This window comes from Mytilus edulis, chromosome 1, assembly GCF_963676685.1.
Source record: "Mytilus edulis chromosome 1, xbMytEdul2.2, whole genome shotgun sequence".
Taxonomy (NCBI): domain Eukaryota; kingdom Metazoa; phylum Mollusca; class Bivalvia; order Mytilida; family Mytilidae; genus Mytilus; species Mytilus edulis.
The window spans coordinates 74,693,350-74,717,398 of record NC_092344.1 but is presented as its reverse complement, the minus strand read 5'-3'; the positions used below and the strand labels follow the sequence as shown (position 1 = coordinate 74,717,398).

Below are 24,049 nucleotides of genomic sequence, written 5' to 3'. Positions count from 1 at the left end.
GAGAAAATTAAGTGCCTATAACATTTCATTTAACGAAAATTTTCATATGTTCTTGTGTAACTGAGTCTACTGAATTACAAAAACTGACCAAGTCAGACTTTCACTCTGGTTTGTAAAACGTTTTATTTGTCTGCCTTACCTTTCAACAAAATGTGGGTTGACTTTGATTATTACAACTTCGGGAACAATCAATTGAATATCTGACAAGATGCTGTCATGTATCGTCTGTAGATCCTTCACCACATTTAGGATTGACAGAGATTTTTCATTCATCATGTTGTAAACAGTTCGTTCATACACCGTTAGCGGATGTATATTCAGGAAACCAACAAACGACATAACATCTGTAAATAACAATACTGTTATGAAGAATATTGAACAAGAAAACATTCAAAATGTAAGTGCATTAAAGCAATAAATAAAGATTTTTTGTTTGTAGTCGAAATGACTGTATTACATACTTGCACTCGCTGTACAATCATTTTGTAACATTTTGTGTGAAAGATAAAAACAAATTTTCCAAATGTCAGTTCAAAGTTATCATTTTTAATTAACATGATTAAGAACAATTGATGCATAATTAACAAGCGGATACTTTTGAAAACTATTAATCTTTAAAACACAGCTTCAAGAAACAATGCATTTACATGTACCTGCTATTTTGGATTTTTAAACATTTGAAAGTCTCACAGTAATAGTTTAAGGTGTGCAAAATATGTTGCATGTCATCGTTACGAATAGACAAATCACAGTATTATAAAAACGACAAGTATTCATTTTCCATTTTAAGATTGACACATTTACCAGCAAGGATGAAAATTTCTAATCATGCCTACCAGAGTATCTTATGAGTGTTGGCTTGGATTCTAGACGTTTAAATGGGTTGCTTGTCCATACTTCGCACCAATACCTTCCCTGTAGTATTTCCATTGTGTCGTTTGTATCGCTGAAATCTAGTGATCGTGAAAGCTCTGGCGTAAGGTACAAATCTGACGTCAAAGTGGCATCTGTTGAACAATTCAAAGGTCATATAAAAAGTTGGGGAATTATACCTTATATTGATTAGCTTATGCAATCGCGTCAATGATGAAAGCAAGCCCTTTATAATTTTACGCTTTTTAACACATTTAATTCCTGTTTCTATCAATTATGTAAACATGGCAATTAGAGGTTGACAATTTGTTGTGCATCAACTCTTAATTCCTGTTATCTTGTAATTATCAATTAATAGGAGGGATGATTGGTACATGTATTAAAACTAAAGGTTCCAATGGGTCTAAGTCAACCACCTCAGGGAAATATGTTATATATGTTTCAGCTTTTAGACGAAATAAGATGTGATGAATAATGACACTAGACTTTTTATTGTGACTAGACGTGTTGTTTTCATATAATTTAAATCTTAGTGATGTTAAAAGGAATTATTCTTTAAAAAATGCTTGTAATTCACATTGTTTTAATATACAATTTTTTGTTTTAAACAGCTAAATCTTCAGCGTAATAACAATGTATTTAAAATGACAGATCTAATGATTTATGGTTTAAAGTATATATAATATATTTTGGTAAGATTAACATAAATCTTGCATTGTATATAAACTAATCTTGATGTTGGATGAAGTCAATTAAAACACATGTTTCTGATATAATTTACCTAAATTGTCACTGATTGAACTCATTTTGCATTTTTATGAATAAACTGCAATTTTTGTAAATAGTACAAATTGTTAAAGGAATTTCCAGGTTTGAAACTGTATCATCTTTTGGACATGAACATGATACATAGTACGAACTAAACTTTTATACTGGCATATGGTATATGGAATTCAAGTATCGTGATATAAATAGATGTGGTACGAGTGCCAATGAGATAACTCTCCATGTATGTCATAATTTGAAAAAAAGAAAACCATTATATGTCAAAGTTCGGTCTTCAACACGGAGCCTCTTACCTATATTTGAGAGTGAGGGAAATGTTATACTCTTTGATTCTTTTGTCAACTTTGGTGTTAGAGGGATGCCATCTTTATACCACATAACAGGCAATTCGGGATGTTCATTGTTGAGAGGACATTCTAATTTGTTATCAGCGCTTTCCATCTTAAACTGTTTGACCTCGGGTTGAACATATTCAAAGTCGTGGTCAGTAAGGTCACCTTCATTGAATGGTTCTTAAATATAATATTCATATAATACAAAATATTAAATTGTATTTTAAATTCATGATCAACAACAATTTTGCAGATATTCAGACAATACTTTTTTTAACGAAGTTTTTTTCTATTATTACATTTAGATAAATAAAAATAAAACTTTTCGCTTGTACACAAATGTTGCATATCAATAATTTCCTGACCTCTTCAACATGATTTATAAATGTAAATGAAATAATATAAAAACTTACTTTTATGATTGTATTGCTTTTTCATAGTCTATATCAAATTTTGCTAGATAAAGGTTATCTAAGACTACTCACTTATTTGTTGCTTTGGTCTTTCGCATACTGCTTCAGCTAACGTCAAACAGTTAGCATTCTGCACTCCTATGTTATTCAACTGACGACACTGATTACTGTTAGTCTCACTATGAATCCAAACATTTATAATGTTATCTGAAAGATATAATAACGCATTGCTAATCAGTTTCAGCGTTGTTCAATCTATTTATTTCTATAATTTGTTTTATATTATAATTGTGATTTTGGATTTTCCCTCTGTCAAATTGTAAATACAAACAGTTTGTGTCCAAAACGGTATTTCAAGAAACTAGTTGTAAGTCAACTGTTCAAAATACGTTCTCAACACATACTCATTAACATGACTATATGTGATCTTTGTAAATGTCTTTTATTTTCGTTGTTTAAATCGTTTAGGTGACTGTTTTTTAACTGTTCGTTTACTCTTTTTGCATTTTTTCTGTTCCTCGTGCATGAATTCGTCTTTTGCTAATAGTTGTATCCAACAAATATTCGCTTCTCACTGTTCCTAATGAAGGTTCATCCGGAAATGTACATCGAACCTTTGAGAAATACGATTAATTTTATTTTAGTTTATTTCTAAAATTAAATTGTGTCTTTCTCAAATAAATCAGTATATGGCATCTTTTATACTATACATGTCTTCAAAGATAACTCATTAGCATCATATCATCAAATAACAATAGACACATACTTTGAATGTTAGAATTGTATCTGGCCAGTGTTACTGATGTTAAGATAAATCTACGTAGAAAGCTGTTGTCAACACTTGCGAGTTGTCCCCCTTCTTGAATACAAGTGTCTCTGGCAAAGGTAAAAGTCATTGCTTCTGATATGTACCGGAAACACTTGTCAACAAAAACATTTCCGTACCAGCCAATTCCACACATAGATACTAAGAAATAAAAAAAGTATATGTTATAATAAAAGTACGTAACATATGAAAAAAAGGTATATCACTGTTGTTTTATTTTGCCTGTATAATAATTACATTCATTTAATACTGTTGTCTCACATATTTTGATAGATCGTATAGTGAGTTTAATGTTGTTCTAACTTTCTACTTCTTTTGATGTTCTCGGTGAATGAATGTTATGAGAAGTGTTATCTGTTCCTGTGTACAAACCGGAACCATTCATGCTCGATCTATCAGATATTGTGCTGTTTTTTTAGTTCAAATATAAAACAAATTTATACGCAAATGTAAAGATTCAGAATTGCAATGTAATCAATTATTCTTAAAAACTAGTAAATCATCAACATAAACTAAAAATTATCAACAACAACAAATGATAATGGGTTTTAATACTTTTAAACTTTAAGTACCTGTTGTATCCACTGTAATTGGCTGTGTGAAACACACGGATGGTTTTGGCTTTTCACAACTTCCAAGACGCATAATCAGATTTTTTGTATCTTCTATGTTTTCAGATCGTTTTGGTATATGTTCTACTATATCTTCTGGAGGGACGAACTCCTCTACATCTTCTTCCGGGTCAAGATCACGAAATTCTCGCTGATGTATTGCGTCATCCTGTGCTGCAGCCTCGCTAACAAGTATTTCATCACTATAATCATAGCTATCGGTAATATTTTCAATACTTTCATCGACTTCTATGGATGTAGAATTGGAGAAATGATTAAGTATATCATCTGAAATGTTTTCATCTGTTTCACTACCAACTTCCTGTGATAGCTCATCGCTCTCGCTGATAATTTCCTTTGCTACATTATGTTTTTCGTCTACATCTACGTCTAAATCGTCACCTGGAATTTCATCTGTATCATTGAACTGATCGTCAAACTTGTCATTTTGAGTGTCACTGATTTCACTTATGTCATCTGATGTGTCCTGTAAGATATCCTCCATATCGTGTTCGCCATTAAAAATCTCAATATCATTTGTTTCATTTAAGTCAGAAAAATATTCTGTTTCATTTGAGTCACTCTCATCAGAAAAATATTCGCCAGAAATATCATTAGTTTCATTTGAGTCACGTTCATCTGAAAAATATCCGTCAGAAAAATAATCTGTTTCATTTGAGTCACTCTCATCAGACAAATATTCGCCAGAAATATCTTCGGTTTCATTTAAGTCACCCTCATCAGACAAATGTTCTTCAGAAGGTACGTTTTCATTTGATGCAATTTCTTCAGAAAGCCTCTCTTCCTCTGTGTTATATATGTCATTTTCTGAGTCACTCTCGAAAGTTTCGTGGGTTTCGTCTGCTATATCGTTAATTCTTTCTTTCATATTGTCTGTCATATCCACAATTTTTTCAATACCGTCTTCATAAAGTTCGGGTTCAATTGTTATTGCTTCTCTACCTTCTGACGATTCTTTGATTTCTCCATCGTTCGAAATTTTAATTGCTTCAAAAGAGTCTTGAATATTCTCGATTATATCTTGAGTTTTCTCTATTATATCTCCGTTTTCCTTGTTGTCAACATCACCAATGTGTTCCAAGGGAGTTGAATCACCCTCTTCTAATGCAAGTTTGCTGCTATTAGCTGGATGCACTTCATCAATCTCTACGAGAAAATCATCACTGTCAGATGGGGTTTGTTTAATGGTATCGTCTTCATTACTATCCTCCGATTGTGATGCCTCTTCTGTGAAAATGTTTTCACCTTTTTCATTAGTTATATCATCTGTTTTAGTAACCGTGATACCGTCTACTGATTGTACATTTTTATTAGTGCCACCAATATCGTCATCTGATAATGTTCTACTTGTCCCTAGTTCTGACTTCTTCTCATCATTCACTGGTATTGAATCTACAGACCCAGAAGATTGCAGACTTATTTCAACAGGTTTGATTGATATCTCTTCCAAATTCAGTGATTTATCGTCTACATCAACATTCTTATCATCAGAATCACCAGCAATTAAAACTTTTGTTTTGTCTTTCAAATCTGGATTTGAAGACTCAACCAGCATGTCATCTGGAATGTTTAATATGACAGTTGTATCACCTTCTGAACTTATCATATCATCAATCGGTATAAGTATCTCATTTACAGGAGCATCGCTGTCATCTACAGACACACTGGTGTCCGATGTGCTTATGTCTTCATTTGGTTTGTTATCAATGATAACAATACCTTCTGGTGTGGTTTTTACATCTTGAGAACTTTTACTGCTTTCATCTGCTTTTGATTCTGCTGTTGGCAGTATCATTTGAACGTCATTAATTTTCTTAGGTTTTGATGGCGTCGTTGAGTATGCTATACTTGCAGCCTCTCTGTCGTTGGTCATCATGTTTTGAACAACGCTACTACCAAAAACATTATGATCTGGTACTTCAGTTGGTTTTGTTTCACTCATTTTATTAAGTATTTTTAGGATGTTTCCAACATTTCCACCAAATTTTTCGTCGATTATCTTGCCATAGAGATTTTTGTTCATGTTTGTTCCTTGTTCATTTTCTCCTTGGTCATCTTTTGGCTGTATTATCAAACCTTCATTAGAAAAAGCCTTTTCGTCTGTTTCAGTGATAAAACTATCTTTTGATACAACAGTATCGGGTGTTATACTAGCTTCAGTAGCACTCTCTATTGATTTGGTATTATGTTGCGGGTTATCGGCCTGCATAAATTGTCTATCTATATTTTTCCTCAGTCGTTCAATGGGAGTTCCATCGTTTAAATTCGCATCATTATTACTGTCAATTCCGTCTAAAATGTTAAGAAGCATATCGTTAACGTCCTCGTCCTTTCCTTTGATATGACTAGATTTGGCATCATCTGTCTTTCCTTTTGCAGCTCCATTCTTTTGCAACTGTTCCTTAATAGATCCAGCCTCAGGTATGTTTTCATCAGTATTATCACTTTTACTATCGGTTATAACATCCTTAGTGTTGATTTTCTTCAGAATCGGATGTAGTGTGACAGCCAGATTATGACTATCATCCTGTCCAAGAACTTTGTCTATTTCTGAAAGTGCCTTTTCAATATTTATGTCTGATGTTAAATGCTCATCTGTCTTAGCATTTACTTTACTGTCTTGTTTTTGGTTCTTTTGAATCATGCCTAGATTTTCGTTTGGTGGTGGCCAAATTTCGTCTTCTATATTTTCCTTTGATGAGATTTTAATTCCCATATTCGGAATGCTTTGTTTAACCTCCTCTTGCTTTCCTTGCTCAACAGGCGGACTGTTTGTTACATCAACCCCAATTTGGTTCTGCTCAGCTCTAGATGCAAGATCACTTTCATCTTTACCTATATGTGTTTCTAATGTATCTATTAATATACGTGTGTCCTGTATTTCTTTATTACCAATAATTTGATTCGACGGTATGTTGGGTTTAACGATGGTCAATGGTGGATTCAATACCGGGTTAAAATTCGTTTCGTCAGGTTTCAATTTAGAGTCTTTAATTTTCTGTTCATCCTCATCTATTCCTTTAGTAATACTTGCTTCGTTGTCTGGTAATTGGGTCGTAGGTATAACTGATAATGCTAGATTCTGTAATTGGTTTATATTTATTCTTCTAGATGGATCTTGTTTCGATATAGCTAAAGGCATACCAAAGCCAAAATCTATTAAACCGATGTTATTCTTATTATCGTTTTCAATGTCTATTTTGGGTTTGTCTTCACTTAATATTTTTTCGAATACATCACTAATAGATGTTTTCTTCTTTTCTGTTCCAGTGTTGGCTTCTTTCAATCCAGTAAGAGGATTTGTATTATCTGTATCAGCACTTTTCTTAATGTTATCAAAAATAGTCTCCATGGTTGGTCTGATCTCAGAATTAAGATTTGAGACAAATTGCAAATTTTCAGAAGTAGTCATTATTTTTTCTTTGAGTTTATCAAATTTAAGTTTTGAATCATCATCGTCGACAGCTTTAGGTTTGTTAAATAGATCCCCTATCTTTTGAGGGCTTTCCATATTTAAATTCCCAGTTTGATCCTTTTCTTCTGGTGGTTTAATGGTTGTTGGTGTGTTTTCGTTAAGATTTTTGTCTTGATTCATCACGTTTATTTTGTCTGAATTCTTATTGGTGTTATCTTGCTGTATTGGAGTTGAACCGCTGCGTAACATTTTCAACAAGTTTAAATATCTTTGGTTATTGACTGGTCTGAAATTGTTTGATGATACTGAAGGCCCCTTGAACTTCTGGTTGATTCTAATTCTTTGTGAGTTTCCATATCTCTTATTTTCCACTTGTCCTTGATTAAATATCGGATTGTTGTGAGGGTTTGAAAATCCTTGATTTCTGTTTTTGGCAAAATTGATAATTCTACGTGCATTGTTTATCTTTCGTAGTCTATCTACAAAATCTTTTTGAAAATTGTTATTAATATTCTCATTAGAACTTGGTGTTGGTGTTTGAGATGGATAAAAACTAGGAAACCGGTTGCGATTCTTTTTCTCTTCTGGGGCTCGCTTTTCTCGCTTCTCTCCAATAGAACGCTTTTTACGTTTAGTTTCTACTATATGGGAGTTATTTTGGATGTCAATTTCTCCACAAAGTTGATTTCCATTGTGTACTAAGTTTTCATCGAATTTCCATGGAGATTTCTCAAACCTTTTAAAAAACATAAGAATGGATATTTTATTTTTGTTTGTTTATAAAAATAAGGGGTGTATTTTTCAAGGCGTACGGCGAATTGAAAATATCAAAAGTCTAATGAATATTGTGTTAAAGCAAAAAGACTAAAGATTACTTAAAACAAAGTTACTGCTGTCTCGTTCCATGTATCATAAGCACATGACACAGATTGTAAGAGCTCTCAGCACTGATTTTTATATACATGTATATATCTAGTTTATATTAATCGCTTTGGACAAAAGATTTGAAAGTCATAATACGGGGCAACATTCGCTACCTGATGTTTTAACATAGAACAATTAAAAGCACTAAGCGAGTTGAAGCCCTACTTGGTGTTGGTCCTTAAATGAGTATAGGGATTGTCTCAGTCATAATTATCGGATAACATACAACTGGTAAGCTCTTAGATAGACATAAGAAGTTGTGGTATGAGGGCCAATGATGCAACAATCCATACAAGTCAATTTGCAAAAACAAACCATTATAAGTCAATGTACGGCCTAGAACACGAAGCATTGGCTCACATCCAAGACTTTAAAATTGTATTATTGTAGGTTTTGGGTTTTTTTTTGTTTTGTTTATACCAAAATTCTCAATAATGGTTTCTAAAAGAGGAACACATATACATGATATAATAATATCGATGTGTAATATGCAAATTAATGTTGATTATTTCAGCTGGAATGTGTTGCATTGCTGTATAAACTAGAATTTTTAAATGCAGTTTTGTTGTAAAATTTTATTAAATTCCTGAACTGATTATTTTGAGATTGACGTGTTAAATTATAAAATGTGTTTATAGGTGATTTCAATGAATAATAAAATGTTTCTTGAAGCCATACCTTGACTCACTCTTCACTAAACTGGGACTGATGCCATCCCAAACTAAATGAGTATGTTCCGAATGTAAACCAGTCCACACATTTTTTATACCTGCAATAAAGGTAAAAACTACTAGAACGACTGCATGATTACTCCATTTACGGTCATACAATAAGATCTAACTTTTAAGGCATTAGAATTCTTTCTCTTTAAAAATAACGTTAATTCTGTAAAATTCTCATGAAATGGTTAAACTATTGAAATGTTTTCGTAAAATTTTCATGGAATCGATGAACTATTCCCATTTACCACCATAAAGATGGGTTTTTTTATACTGTACATCGTTCAATTCTGTAATTAGTATTGTATTGCTTAACTTTCTTATTTTACAAAGTTATTCTTTATACCTTTGAATCCCATTAAACTTTATTGATTTGTTTCCTTCTAACTTTTCTCTATGCAGTTTTGTGTTTTGGTTATTATTCTCTATTCTCTAAACCATATCCTGACATACATACTAAACGTATGATGGTGTTATTTTTTCATCACAACAACGTTTAAGGTCAAGAATTTTGTATCATTAAAAGAATCTGGGATATATGGAACACTTCATATAGTTCGAAAGTTTTAAATTGGGTAATGTTGCATTAAAACGCTATTTTATGTAAGGAATTTTTAATCATATAGATAAATCTGGGATACATGATAATATAAACGGTACCAAATGTACTGCATCAGACATGAATTTAGATAATTAATGTCTCTCCAGTGATGGCCGAGACCCATATATTTAAAAATGTAAGATATGAAGTTTTCCGTTCACTGTATATTCTCTGTTTGTATAAGGAAAATGATCAGGTACTTTGATAACTATTTAAACCACTGGGTCGATGCCACTGCTGGTGGAAGTTTCGTCCCCGAGGGTATCACCAGCCCAGTAGTCAATATTTCGGTGTTGACATGAATATCAATAATGCGGTCATTTTTATAAATTTCCTGTTTACAAAACTCTGAATTTTTCGAAAAAGTAAGGATTTTCTTACTTCCAGGCATAGATTACCTTAGCCGTATTTGGCACAACTTTTTGGAATTTTGGATCCTCAATGCTCTTCAACTTTGTACATGTATGGCTTTATCAATATTTCGATTTGAGCGTCACTGATGAGTCTTATGTAGACGAAACGCGCGTCTGGCGTACTAAATTATAATCCTGGTACTTTTGATAACTATATTGTTTAAAATCTCTAATAGCTATGCGGCTTATATGTTAAACTTACCGAGTGAAAGGAGGTGATCTTCGATGGATTTTGATTGTACTTTGATTGGGACTTCTAGTTTTAACAAAAATGAATAATCCTGTCTACATTTTTCTTGAGCATCATCCCATTTTGATGGCTCTGTATTTACACGAATACATATAGAAACACCATCTAATGATGCTTCTGTCCAACCATCACGGCAAAATCCAGTATTTGGAAACTGAGACTGAACATTGTTTCCACCTATATAACCGCGGTCAGATTCAGATGCTTCGGCCTCTCGTCTGTCTAAAAGTCTCTGTTCAAGTTGTTGCTGTTGGAATCGAAGATTGTTTTGTTGCACAACATTTAAATTTGTTCTCTGAAAGTTTCCAATCCTTGCATTTCCACGAAATCTTGGAATATCCGGTATATTTCGAAAGTTTTTAATGGGGTCAAATGGTCTTGGTCCATTCGGAAACTGGCAATATGATAATCTTATGATATCTGAAAATAAAATAATATTTCCATTATTTTTTTTTTTATCTTTTTGTTTTTTTCTTTTAAAATATATCCTGTAAAAATATCATGATTCATTTTTCATGTCGTATTTTGTTATATTGTTTTCTTTTATTTATACAGATAACTTACTAATGACAATTTATAATCAAATATTTTTAGGGAAATTTTCTTTCTTTCGTGTCATGTTTAACTTTATCAAAAATGTTGGATATTATACAATTACAGTTCTAGATATTATGAAATGTTACTCATCACATGTTAGATATTCTTCAAGTAAAGAGCCTTGGTCATTTTCGCATGTATGGGTATCTTTCAATGGGTAAGAATATTTAACAAAAATCAAAACGTACTAAAAACGGAATATTTATAAGTCTATATCATAATATTTTAAACAACTTTCCACATTTTAAGTTAATCCATAAAAGGATATTCCTTCAGACTTGTTGCTACTGAGAATATATATATTTTGTAGAAAATTCAAAATTGTTAATATTTTTGTAAAATTTAGCTTTTGATTAAAATGATTTCTGTAACCCCTCTCCCAAAAAGAAATACAGATTTTTTTTTAAATTACGTGCTTACTTTCTGTATAATTACATGCGCTTACATTTTTTTTTTTATATTTTGTGATACGGGGACCTAGTATATATAATATGGAATTAGCTCATTTTTGAAGGCCGAACGATGGCTTGTAATTATTCACATTTTTTGTCCTCATGGTCATTATACCTCATTCCCTATTTATGTTTTATATACTTACCGCTAATATATTAAGTATATTTTAGTTATTATCGGCTATATATATAAGAAAAGAATTTAACGCACTTCGCAATTAGAAAAAAAAATCTGTTTATACTTGTCATTTAGCATGTTTTATAGCTGACTGTGCGGTATTGGTTTTACTCATTGTTGAAGGTCATACGGTGACATATATATAGTGGTTAATTTCTGTGTCATTTGGTCTCTTGCGGAGGGCTGTCGCAATGGGAACTACATGATGTATACCACATCTTTTTTAATTTTTTATGTTAAATTGTATTTATTCTTTTATTGAAACGGTAATTATGCTCAATAAATTTTTGAACACAGAAAACAATAAATCCATTCATTCATTCATGCTTAACGGGATACGTATTGAAGGTGTAAAGCATATCTACAAGGCAATCTTTATTCATGTGGATAATTTGTTTTATGGTTTTACCACGTTTTATCTGTTCATCAATATGTAACGTAATGATAGGAATGCATTGGACATCCTTATAGTGTCACATAAAACTAATTTTAGACCCCTATCTGTATTTATATCAGATCAACCTTTACAATTTGTCACATATCAAACACTTAAATAGATTTCTACGCTTTATCATAATTTTAAATATATGTTGAAAACATTTTGTTAAATTCATTCTGATCGTTTGTCCATTAACTGCGCTTTATAATTAAGGTAGTTTAACTGTATACCGCCATTTTGGATTGTAAATTAGCAGTACATAATCTATCTAGTTCTTTGCTTAAATCTGCATTTTGAGACAGAATGTTCATTTATGATCAAAAATATAAAAAAAAAAAGATGAGGTATAATTGCCAATACGAAAACTGTCCACAAGAGACCAAATGACACAGAAATTAACAGCTTTAGGTCATCGTATTGGCTTCAACAATTAGCAAAGCCCATACCGCTTAGTCAGCTATAAAAGACACCGGAATCACAAATGAAATACAATTCAAACGAGAAAACAAACTGCCTTATCAATGTAGAAAAAACTAAACAAAAAAAACAAATATGTAACACAGCAACAAAGGACAACCACTGAATTGTAGGCTCCTGACTTGGGACAGGCACATACATACAGAATGTGGCGGGGTTAAACATGTTTGCGGGATCCCAACCCTCTCCTAACCTGGAAGTTAAGACTGTTTAGTGAAATAAAGAAAAAAGTTATTTATTGTCATATAAGGACTGTTTAAATACCAAATATTTGATTTTGTATGATTTCATTTTCCAACTTAACCAAATGAGGGTTTAGTGAAAATTCTATTTATTTTTACATGTAGTTAGAGAGCAAGTAAGGTGTCACATTTTTCTTCATATTTCTAAAGCATATTATAAAAACTCTTTTCTCATATATCATTTCAAAAAGCTATCCCATATATTACTAGTATTTCAAAATTCTATCTCATATATTTCTTTCTTATCATTATAAACGTGTTTTTCATTAATCAGCTATGTAAAATTCGGCAATTTTGAGGCTAAACCAACACTGTGACCCATACTTTTTAATTTACTTTTAAAAAAGCATGGTAAAATCGACTTTTGTAGTATTAGAAAATTCTATCTGAGGAAATATTTAGCGATGATGTCATAAATGTATCGACAAAAGCACTTGTTCCATGCGATTGTAAAAGCCTCTGCCATTGGTTTTTATAGTATGAGTATAGTAAGCGCCAGACACACTACTCTTTTGGGAACAGGACCAGAATTAAGTAAAGCACATGCTTTATAATTAACTATTGTCAAAATAGAATTTAATCAACAAGCTGTTCTAAAAAGGGTGGTTGCTACACATTATGTTAATCTTACTTTTCAGTGTTTATATGGGGTGTCGGTTTTAGTGGGGTCTATCAATTCTGTTTCCTTTGTTTTGTCATTTTTCTGTATTATTTATATTTCAAGCCCATTCTTTATAATTTAGCATCCCATTATTTTCCATTCTTAATATTTGGGCCTTCTCTTCGCTCTTTGTATTTTTGGGCCAATTTTTCTGTATTTTTATTAAAATATGTTTTTGTCCACTTTTATCTATTCTGTAGAACTCATAAAGAGCGTCTTATACCTTAAAACTTCCCAGGCCTTTTCCATAGCAATTCATTAAAACTGTATTCACCAGTAGACTGAACCTTATGTCACAAAATTTTTCACATACATTTCAAAAAAAATCCACGCAACAATATCTTTCAATTCGTATATTGTATACTAGGTTCGTCATACTGACTTGATAAATTATTTTCCATAAATTTCATACAAAAATTGAAAGACACATATTCAGTTTTGAAAAGTTATGTTTTCAAATGTTTGGATATCAAAATTTAGCGTGTGAGTCTATCTTTCTTTAACAGTAGTTTTTATATAGATATTCATTATTAAATTGAGAATGGAAATGGGGAATATCATATTGTCAGAGAGACAACAACCCGACCGAAGAGCAGACGTTGTCTATTTTTTTTTAAATGTTTTAGATAGTAACATTCTAGTCAATACAAAAAAACTACAGTGTTCAACGACAGACGCATGTTGATATCTTATTTAAAGGTAGAAAAATCGTCTAGACGTAATATTAGCAACTGAATGAATCTAACGACAAATTAAGTCATTCATATCAAAGTATAAAAAGCACAGTAAAAATGAAGACATTACTACAAAGTTCACAAATGACAAGGTTCCTGATATGGAACCGTCATAAACCAGTTTTGAGAACTCTTCTATGTTCATATCGATGAGTAATGAACGGAAATGAATATACATGTAGCACAGTACATGTACGTGTACAATAAATATAACTGTTAAGTCATTGCCTTATATTTAGACAAAATACTGTTAAAATATCTTCATTTCGGATAATGAACAACCGTTAAGTATCGGACAATGATTGCCTTCAATAACTTAAACAATATCTATTAGTATTTAATTTAATTTAATTTCCAAATATTTAAATCATACTTTCTTTCACTCTATATACATATTATGCATTCTTATGTTTTGTACAAAAATAAGAACACCAATTCAAAAATTACTATTGAATTGGAATAAAGGAAAATGTAGGGTAAACGTCATTGAGACAGTCAACCAACGACAAAAATAACCACAATTGGGCAACATACTGTCTTAAAAAATATGCAGCTAACTATTTGATACATGTACAACTCTACACATCTCCCCCACCCACCCAAATCCCGCCGAGTGTATACAACTTATAGAAATGCGGAAGGACAACATTCCTTCTTAGGTTGGCTCTCTTTTGCTCTGTAATATATCACAATTATAAAACCTCAAAATACTTTTAATTTATATATGAAAATATGCGTCAATTTGATTTTATTTTGAACGGGATATCCCACAAGTAGTAATTTTAAATGTAAGCTAGATAGATATGTGTCATTTATAGCATTGAGTTTTTAAGATTTTGAGTGAAAACAAATTATTTCTACATTATAGACAAGGAAACTGTCCACCCACTTAGAAATCACCTATGAAACTATAACATGGCAAACATGACATGTACATTTTATTTGTAAATGGATGGCATGTGCTTTGTTCGAGGCTTTATATTGCCTATCATCGTCATTATACCAATTATAACTTACGCTGTTTTTATTTGCATAATTGTCATTGTAATAAACTACGGTAACCAATAAAATATGGCAAAACACCTATACTTCGTTTTTACCACAACAATAATGTTATTTATGACAATATGCATATTATATGACAACACCTGATGAATTACATATTCTAGGATTTTTAATTTCGGAATAATATTACTTTTGAATAGGAAAACAACAAACGAAAATAATTGATTGGAAAGGATCTACTATACAAATCATTGCGATCGGCAAATAGCAGCATCAATAAAATAAAGGGAAAAAACAATATTATAATAGATGATCAAAAATAATTAAATAAATGGCATTTGGATATTACTAGTTCATTTGCACATTTAACTTCCTGTAACTCTTTGATTTTTTTCTAAAAAATTTACGTGTTATAAAGTGTTTTTTTTTTTATTATTATTATTATTATTATTATTCAACAACATACATATTGCACAACCGATGTTAACAATTGACATCACAAGTCTAGCGAAATGAATAATGGTTTGTGGCGCGAATAAAATGCCAATTGTCACAATAGCAAAGCACCGAGTTTTGCATTATAGTGAAGGTCCCTTAATCAAGGTATTCTCTCAGATAGCATTATGTTCGATATTATTTATAAATCTATCTACATTGTATCATTATCAACCATGATATAAACAAATACTTATGATCTTCTACGGATGGGACTCGACATCAAATTTGATTGCACACGTGTGGCTGGGGTTTCATCTCACCTCACCTATCCTCTTCATGCCGGTCGGCATTTAAGGCCCTTTAGGTTTCCGTAATCATCATCTTTTACTCTGACTGGGGTTAAACCCACAAATATTGTAAATGTTTTATAAAATGTAATCAGTAATTAAATGACATGAAAAAAATGCTTTATTTATTTACTAACCTGTGAGAAAAAGAAATGCAAAGGCTGTACTGACCACATACCGCCACCTGGTCATTATCTAGTTTGGTCACCTAAAAGAAAGAAAGGTTATTAAAGTTACTATTTTTTTTATTGAAACGTTAAAGAATGAGATATAGTATACTAGTTCGAGAAGCAGGAAATTATACATCGAAGTAAATAAGATGTACAACCGTTACGGAACTCAACAACAATGGAAAAGGACCAGTGTAATAAATACTCTTTCAAGACAGAAAAGACACCGATTGAATAAAATTGTCAACCTGTTAGCAATCGCATTGCCCTGAATTAAGTGAACAATTCCTACTATTGACTGACAAATTAGAAATGACTTCAAATAATTATACAATTTTGGGACAAGAGCAATTTTTTTTTAACATATCCCATCCCTTCCCTCACATGTGCTTCTAACTTCGGACTTCTTACAATACCTTTAACCTGCGTAGCTGAGCTGGTACAGTCGAGTCTAGTAATTTCGTTCGTTATTATTCAGAATTTTTACACAAAAATTTCCAAAAACGGACTTATTCGACAGGCGACATTACCAGCCAGCATCGTGAAATGCTGCACTGTTATCAAAGCTACAGACTAATATATGTACTCGGAATTACAGCAGTTGATATTATAGTGTTAGAATTATAATTATAAGTGTTATTAAAAGCTTGCATTCAGTAGCTGCCAGTACAATCTGGCATTATATGGTACATTTTTAAGTTCGTATTTGCCTGTAAACCCGATATCTAATTGTTTCTGTATTGTTTTATTATGACAGTTCCTCTTATGGTACGGGTATATGATCTTTGGTATAAACACTTGTTTGTTGTTGAAACCCGTTTTTTTTTATAACTAGTCAGTAGATCTCTTGTAATTGAGTCATAGATACAACATCAACAAAAAGTTTGAGAAAAAAACGTTTGATACCAACATCCGTGCAAAGTAACGATTTCTGGGGGGAAATCCCACCATATAAACGCAATAGATCAAAAAGATAGGACACTGGATGCATTTCAAGCTCCGGAGCATCAAATCCATAAAGACCCCCACTAGAACAATCAAATTAAAGCTCAACTTGTCAGAGGGAACACCGAACATTAGATTAAATATACTTCAATAATTTTTCAGTTGTACATGAATTTATAGACAGGCTAAAAATTATCAGTTAATGAACCTTTCTATTAAATAATTGATAGGTAACGATATATTCGTGTAGAACATAAATTTTAGATTAAAATATTCATTTATTCCCTCAATTCGTCAATCAATTGGTGCACTTGAAAATGCAGGTGATACGACACCTTTTAAATAACGAAATTTCTTCGACTTAAAAACATCATTTCCTTCATTCGATCAGAGACATATAATACAATGTATTATATTATATGTCTCTGATTCGATCAAATGTGTCATGAATAACAAGGTGAATTCGTTGATCGTCGTAAGTGCCTTGAATGTTTATTGGAACATTTGAACTCGTAAAGCAGAGTATTTTAAGGTGAAATACAATGTACAATGTATTAAGGACGGCTCTTTTTGCAGTTTTTCCTAAGAACCTGGGGGGGGGGGGGGGGGGGGGGGGGCTCTTGAGTTTTGTCTGTATATATTCAGAACAACAGTGTGTGTCTTTCCTAGAGTTTTGCATGTCTCTTGATATATTGTTCTTAATTATTCAAATTTGTATTCATGAGTTTTTATGAACCTTAAAATGCCTCTCTTAACAGTGGTACAAATCCTACCACTCAAGGACACCAGACTTATAATAAGTAAATATGTCACACGCGGTGTCTGTCCCGCAAAAAAATCAACAATCTGTCAGTCGAAAAGAAACATCAACGACCAAATTAGGAAGTTGAAGAGAAATGAAAACTTGAGCGTGATTCCATTCAAAATATTTAATTCAATTTCAAAAAGTAATAAAAATCATATATGGCCAGTATCAACTAAAACATAAATGTTAACACAAATAACGCTTACATTTGCATAATGCAATTGACAGCTATAAACTAAATTATTGTTTCTATCTTATATTAATGGTCCAGTAGAAATTACATCACTAAATCGTTGACGCCATCGTGTGACATTCGGACAGGACAGATGTGTAATAAAGATGTTATATTTCATGTCAATCACTATGGAAACTAACTATAATTTGTTATTACACAGGCAATTGAACATCATACGTGTATATTATCACACGCCCTGGCGTACACTACTGTTGCTGACAGAATAACAAAGATAACACATAAACTATAAGTATTTATAATAAAAACAAATATGTTGAGGTTCCTAGTTTACCATGATTTATTGTTGAAATCTAAATGTTGTTTTTTCGTATTATTTTGGTTAAACTTAAAACTTAAGCCTTTTAATGCATATTATTCTTTAAATATTCACTTCTCAATGGATACTTGTAGAACTTTCTGTAATTCACCTTTACAAAATAGTTTTCTTTTATCACAGGCGATTAAGTGGACACCCTTGTCGTATCCGGCGTTTTGCATTTGCGCCGATCTGCATTTCATTTGCGCCGATTTTTTCTTTCATTTGCGCCGATTTTTCTTTCATTTGCGCCGTTACAGTGTGCATATATATGTACTTATAGTCTGTAGGCTAAGAATGTAAGACATTTGTCATCAGAAGGAGCGTCAGACATATTTTCAAACGTGAAGCAGTCATTGATTCCATTTGGGGGAAGGAATGGTAACCCGAAAAAATGGGATAGCCATTTACCAGTGATGCTTAATTTGTCTTTATACTCTGTGCTCAGCCCATGTAAAAGTATTAGCTTACCTGTAACTTACCTGTAAATCCAATTAGGAGAAAAAAATAAAATCGGCGCAAATGAAAAAATGAAATCGGCGCAAATGAAAGAATTAAAATTTTCAAAATCGGCGCAAAGGTCATACGCCCTTTAGCCCGTCGTATCACCTTTTACATCTTCATTATTCAATTTAGGACGATAAGGTTAATTAGTGTCATATTGTAAATTTGGCGGTGTTACTATATCCATGCATATTGTTTTTAACAATGTTTTAATTAAATTGTATAAAACACTTTTTGAATTGTTTTGAAATAAATTTTATAGACAAAACAAGATTTATGATCCAAATCTAAATTAATGTCACCACTTTAAAGCATAAATTATATACTGTATACAAATTCAGAAACATAGATGTAAAGTCTTATGTTTTTACCTACAATCTAAGACCAGACAGAGAAAAAACAATGTCAAGTCTTTTTATTTACAAAATATACATATACTAATAAATAGAGTACTAGAATGACCCTTTTGTTACCTTTTAAATTTTATTTCAGGAATTTCCGTCGCCAAAATTGATGTGTTACATGATTTAGAGTCACACATAAATCGTCAGGACTCTTTGTGTATTACACCGTCAGTGCAAGTTAGTTCTAAATCATTGATTTTTAGATTTATTTAAAATAAAAGAAAATTCGTGTCTCTACTTTTTATTAAATTCATATGCCCTGATAAATTAATGGTACTAACCAAACTCGTACTTCTCTCTTTAAGCTTATGCAATTCCAGCAAATTAAAACGTGGAAAACTATAGAAAGAAAAACGGTTTTGCGCTCTTACAAAACGAAAGTAGTCCTCATTTTAAAAGGCAGAAAAAAATTAATATTTTGAGAACGGTTAACATTGAAGTAAAACATTTGTTTATAATACATGATTTACTATATCATTAAAGTATAATGGCCCATTTTCAGTCATTTACGTTAAAGCTGTACAAAATTTACAATTTGTTAAACAAGACCATAAAAATGGCTATAAAATGCAGATGTCTGCATAATTAATTATCAACGCAAGTTTTCATACGTTTATTAATAAAATATAAAGTGAGTAAAACAATTTTATACATGTGTCTGTATTAAAAAATAAAGACTAGTAATAAAGTGAGGTGAAATTGCCACTGAGACAACAATCCATTTCACCAAATGACAAGGATTTAAGCAGTTATAGGTCACTGCACATACTTCAACAAAGTACATACGATCTAAGTCTCTTTATTTAAATATTTCTCTGTTCTACATTTTACACTAGTATACCCAATGCAAAATCAAAAAGGCAAATATGAAAAAAATTACCCTGTGATTTGTAAATCATAAAAAAGAATGGCCAGCGTAGATACAAGTATTTCGTCATCGAACAGAAAGTCTAATATAACCTCCTTGCTGAAACTGATATCAGGATTCTTGATAGAAATTTGACAATGCTATTTGTAACGTTTGGGGAACGTGTTTTTCAACAAATTATTTACAACTCCATGGGAACCAACTGTGATCCTCTTTCTGTTTAGTTGTTCGTTTAATCATGTCAGGCTAACTTTATTCAGGAGCTTGTTAAGAATAACGAAAAGAGGCTATGCCTAACCTTTAACTTCACGTTCCGCTATATAGAAAGCTCCTCCTCACTAAATAAGGCCAAATAAAAATATATGTGTGGTTCCAGTAACCCTACCGTTCCTACTTTTTCGGCTTAAAAATAGCTTACCCTAAAGATTTTATTGTCATTTTTCATTAAGCACTGTTAAAGTCAGAATGTTGCTCCCATAGACTCAATGTAATAACAAACCATAAAATAAAAGAAAATCCCTACCTACTTACCCTAACTTTTTTTCAGATGTAACTGGAACCACACATATTTTTTTATTTGGCCTAATTCAAAGTTTGGTGATTTATTCCATTGAACTCGATTTAAAAAAAAATATACAAATATACAGTGAAATCTGTCGTATATCTTGCATCTATAGTATGACAATGAGAGTCGATTCGGAATAAGCTAAATAACAAAAGAGATTGTCGCAGCTTCTAGATTGTGAACTTTTCATTTCTTTTTTTTTTAATGTCAGCATTACCTGCGTACGGATTATATACTAGTATCTCACAGTTGATACGTCATTCCAGAGCTTGATTTTTCTATTATAATTTCCATGATAAGGGTTTACTGAATATAAGGAAGCTATCAAACCTAGAGTTCAAAGTGGTGATATGAAATCATCTGTTCACTTATGACAACATATATGTTCCAATTGTCGTTAGCACATCCTCGAATGTGACTAACAGAACTAGACGTGTCACTGGTTTTGTTCTCATATTAGCAACACGAAGGGTGCCATATACGGGACAGGATCTGCTTCAGTGACTCTTTTGGAACATATGAGATTCCCTCCGGTTTTTTTGTGGGGATCGTGTCGCTGAGGTTTTAGTTTCTTATGTTATGATTTGTGTTCTGTTGTTTGTATTTTGATCTTTTTTCGTTTGTGTTTTACAAAGGCATTGTTAGTTTGATTTCGACTTATGAGTTTGACTACGCTTTTAGTAACTTTCGCATTTCTAGTATAAGAGGTAAAACAATTCAAAACAGAAAATTACCAGCTTGGTTAATTCTTAAAACTACCAAGGACAACACAAATGTCAGACTGCAACCAACGAGGACTATTGAATAACGATCTCTTGACTTGGAACGTGCACATAAAAATATTGTAGAGGTATCATTTTGGAGAACACTGACCCCTCTTTCTAATCTAGGATAGCGGTGTAACAGAACAAACTTCATATTGAAAAGAAAATGGTGTCTATAGAAAGGTGTATTTGTGATCTTGATTATGAATTTGTAACAAATATCAAGATAAAAATACTATTATTGATATCTTTATGATTAAATTCATGCATTATTCAGTTAAAATCATATATAGTTAGACAATATCCATTAAGGTGGCATCTTAATTGTAAGCAGTAAATTATAATAGACAAATATATCACAAACATGTTACTGCATAACGTTGATTTATGATTAATTTAGTCTTATTGTAAAGTAGATATACTTGTAATTAGTGTTTGTTCAGAGATATAGTTAATAAGGAAACTACTTCAAATTACATTCCATAAAGGGACATTCCCACATATTTGTATTTTATGTCAAATTCCTTGAGAGGTTTCCTACATTCCAAATATGCGACTAAATTTCATTTTTTTTTACAAAGGTAGCTGAAGAAGAAAAAAATCAATATTTACTAAATCCATCATCGCCTTTACAAACAAATAAGTTAGGATCCTTCTTGAAAAAGTCATTAGAACTGAGGACAGGGGACTCTTAACAACTTGTTTGTTGTTAAAAAAAAAAATTTGATGCTGTTGTTATTGTGTATGTTTAATATGTATGTTTATTGTGTTTATTGTGTTAATATATGTTGGTCACAAACTGTAAAGTTTATATGACAATAAAATATTTTATTTGATTTGATTTTTTTAATAGATATTGTGCCTTTCAAAATATTTGTTTACAACTTCATTTCAGTAGCTATTTAAGGTGTTTTGAGGGCCCTTTGTAAATTGACATCGGACAACTGTTTTTAAGAAAAGAAATTGCTATTCAAATAGAAGTTTGATTGGGTTATTTTATTTTTATTTGTCATCTTTCCCCCTCTTTCTTTACGAGTTTCTTTATTGATCTATATGTTGTATTCCTTTTTCTTACTTGTGACTATTTATATATATAACTGACATATGATATATATAATTTTCTAAGAATATACGCTCGTATTTCATAATTATTTGACGCTTTCGTATAAAAAATAACTAGACGGTATAACATACACCTGCATGGGAATATACTAAGTATACAGTATATATAATGTTCAATCATACACACAAGCATGCACATTTAACATATTAATCAGATTGATCATTATTATAAAGATATTAATAAAAGTTAGTTGTTTTTTTACACAAAATATCCTATATTTATCAAATGACGAAATATCAGTGCCTTCAACACGTCACAAAGTCTACAATATTGCCCTTTTATTTGACAAATTTTCGATTGCGTTATAAACTTCCGGGTATAATGACCATTTAAAACATGTTATTCATTTTTTGTTTTCAAAAGATAAAAGGTCACATAAAAACATCACCACAAGAACGTATATAGATCACATATATATACCTTTTAATAATTAACAAACGAAATTGTATGTGGGTGTAAATTAATTAAGAGTAAAGAGGCTATTTTTATTGTAACTTTGCTTTAAAAACTGCAGCACATATCTTGGCTATTATGTTTGAATATTCTATTCTTCAAGAATCTATATTGGGAAAAAAAATTGCTAAACCATTCTTGAGACTATTATCATTGTTGATTGGTCTTTTTATATTTTATGTTTGTTTTTTGTTAATCCCCCCTCTTTTATATAGTTGGTTGTCTATAATCTTTATCTATTGTGACAAAAAGGTTATTTATACCAAAACATGAATTCTATAAAAGCAAAAAGTAACTAAGCTGATGCAACAGTATATATAAGTGGTACAACATATCAATTATATCCGTCTTATGAATGTAAGCTTTCAAAAGTAAAACATTATATAGTTTACTTACATGTCTGTTCTGACAATTATTGGCTTTTTTCTTCTAATATCTTTGAAAAATATTCTTAAAATGCAGAATCAGCAGAAATCGTTAAATCCAAAACACATTTACATTTCACATACGAAAACAATATATCCTAAAAACGAAAATATTCCTTGAAAAACAACACAATGACACTCATAAAATATTCCGAATATATAAATGATCACTTATTGGTGCTCCTTGTCTTGTTCCAAAATTACCATAGTTGTTGATATGGTTAGTGATGTATTCGGATATGTCAATGTTCGTAGCCCCGAGGCACATTTCTTTTGCATGTCTGTCATTTGCTCCTTGACAAGACGTTACATTGATACCTGAGGGACAATGATCAGATCACACAAAATATTAACTTTTAGTATCACCTTTTGTGCGTTTTATCTGATCATCTGTAACAATGATACTTGTAACACCTCTAAGACATCGTTGTAATTTGTTATTTTGAATGTATGTCATTTATTTACTTAATATTCATAAAACCACAAACATTTGTTGATAAAATATTTTTATTTTATGTCAAGATTAACAATCTAGCATAACTCATTTTGGGATATATTTAACGCTTCCGAGTATGCTTCAAAGATTGCTGAAACAACAACCAAACAATTTCTAACAACAAATTAATAATGCGTTTTCATATTTATTTAAGTTTTAGTTAAAAATTAAATAAAGACAAATAAATAAAAATATGTAAATACATGAAAGGAGGTCAAAGGC

At 31.4% G+C, this 24,049-nt stretch overlaps 1 protein-coding gene across 1 annotated transcript in view; it reads right to left on the bottom strand.

Annotated features, from left to right (window-relative positions):
• The window catches only part of LOC139489999 (uncharacterized), a 33,614-nt gene extending 9,921 nt beyond the window's left edge, over window positions 1-23,693 (bottom strand). The window contains exons 1-10 of the mRNA XM_071276854.1: window positions 23,303-23,693; window positions 15,892-15,962; window positions 10,137-10,604; window positions 8,880-8,970; window positions 3,803-8,013; window positions 3,171-3,371; window positions 2,477-2,611; window positions 1,953-2,171; window positions 837-1,007; window positions 140-344 (exon numbers count right to left, since the gene is read on the bottom strand). Coding sequence (XP_071132955.1) covers window positions 140-344; window positions 837-1,007; window positions 1,953-2,171; window positions 2,477-2,611; window positions 3,171-3,371; window positions 3,803-8,013; window positions 8,880-8,970; window positions 10,137-10,604; window positions 15,892-15,946 — 5,756 coding nt within the window. The 5' untranslated portion in view covers window positions 15,947-15,962; window positions 23,303-23,693. The remainder of the gene's footprint in view (window positions 1-139; window positions 345-836; window positions 1,008-1,952; window positions 2,172-2,476; window positions 2,612-3,170; window positions 3,372-3,802; window positions 8,014-8,879; window positions 8,971-10,136; window positions 10,605-15,891; window positions 15,963-23,302) is intronic.
• Between the last annotated feature and the right edge of the window lie 356 nt (window positions 23,694-24,049).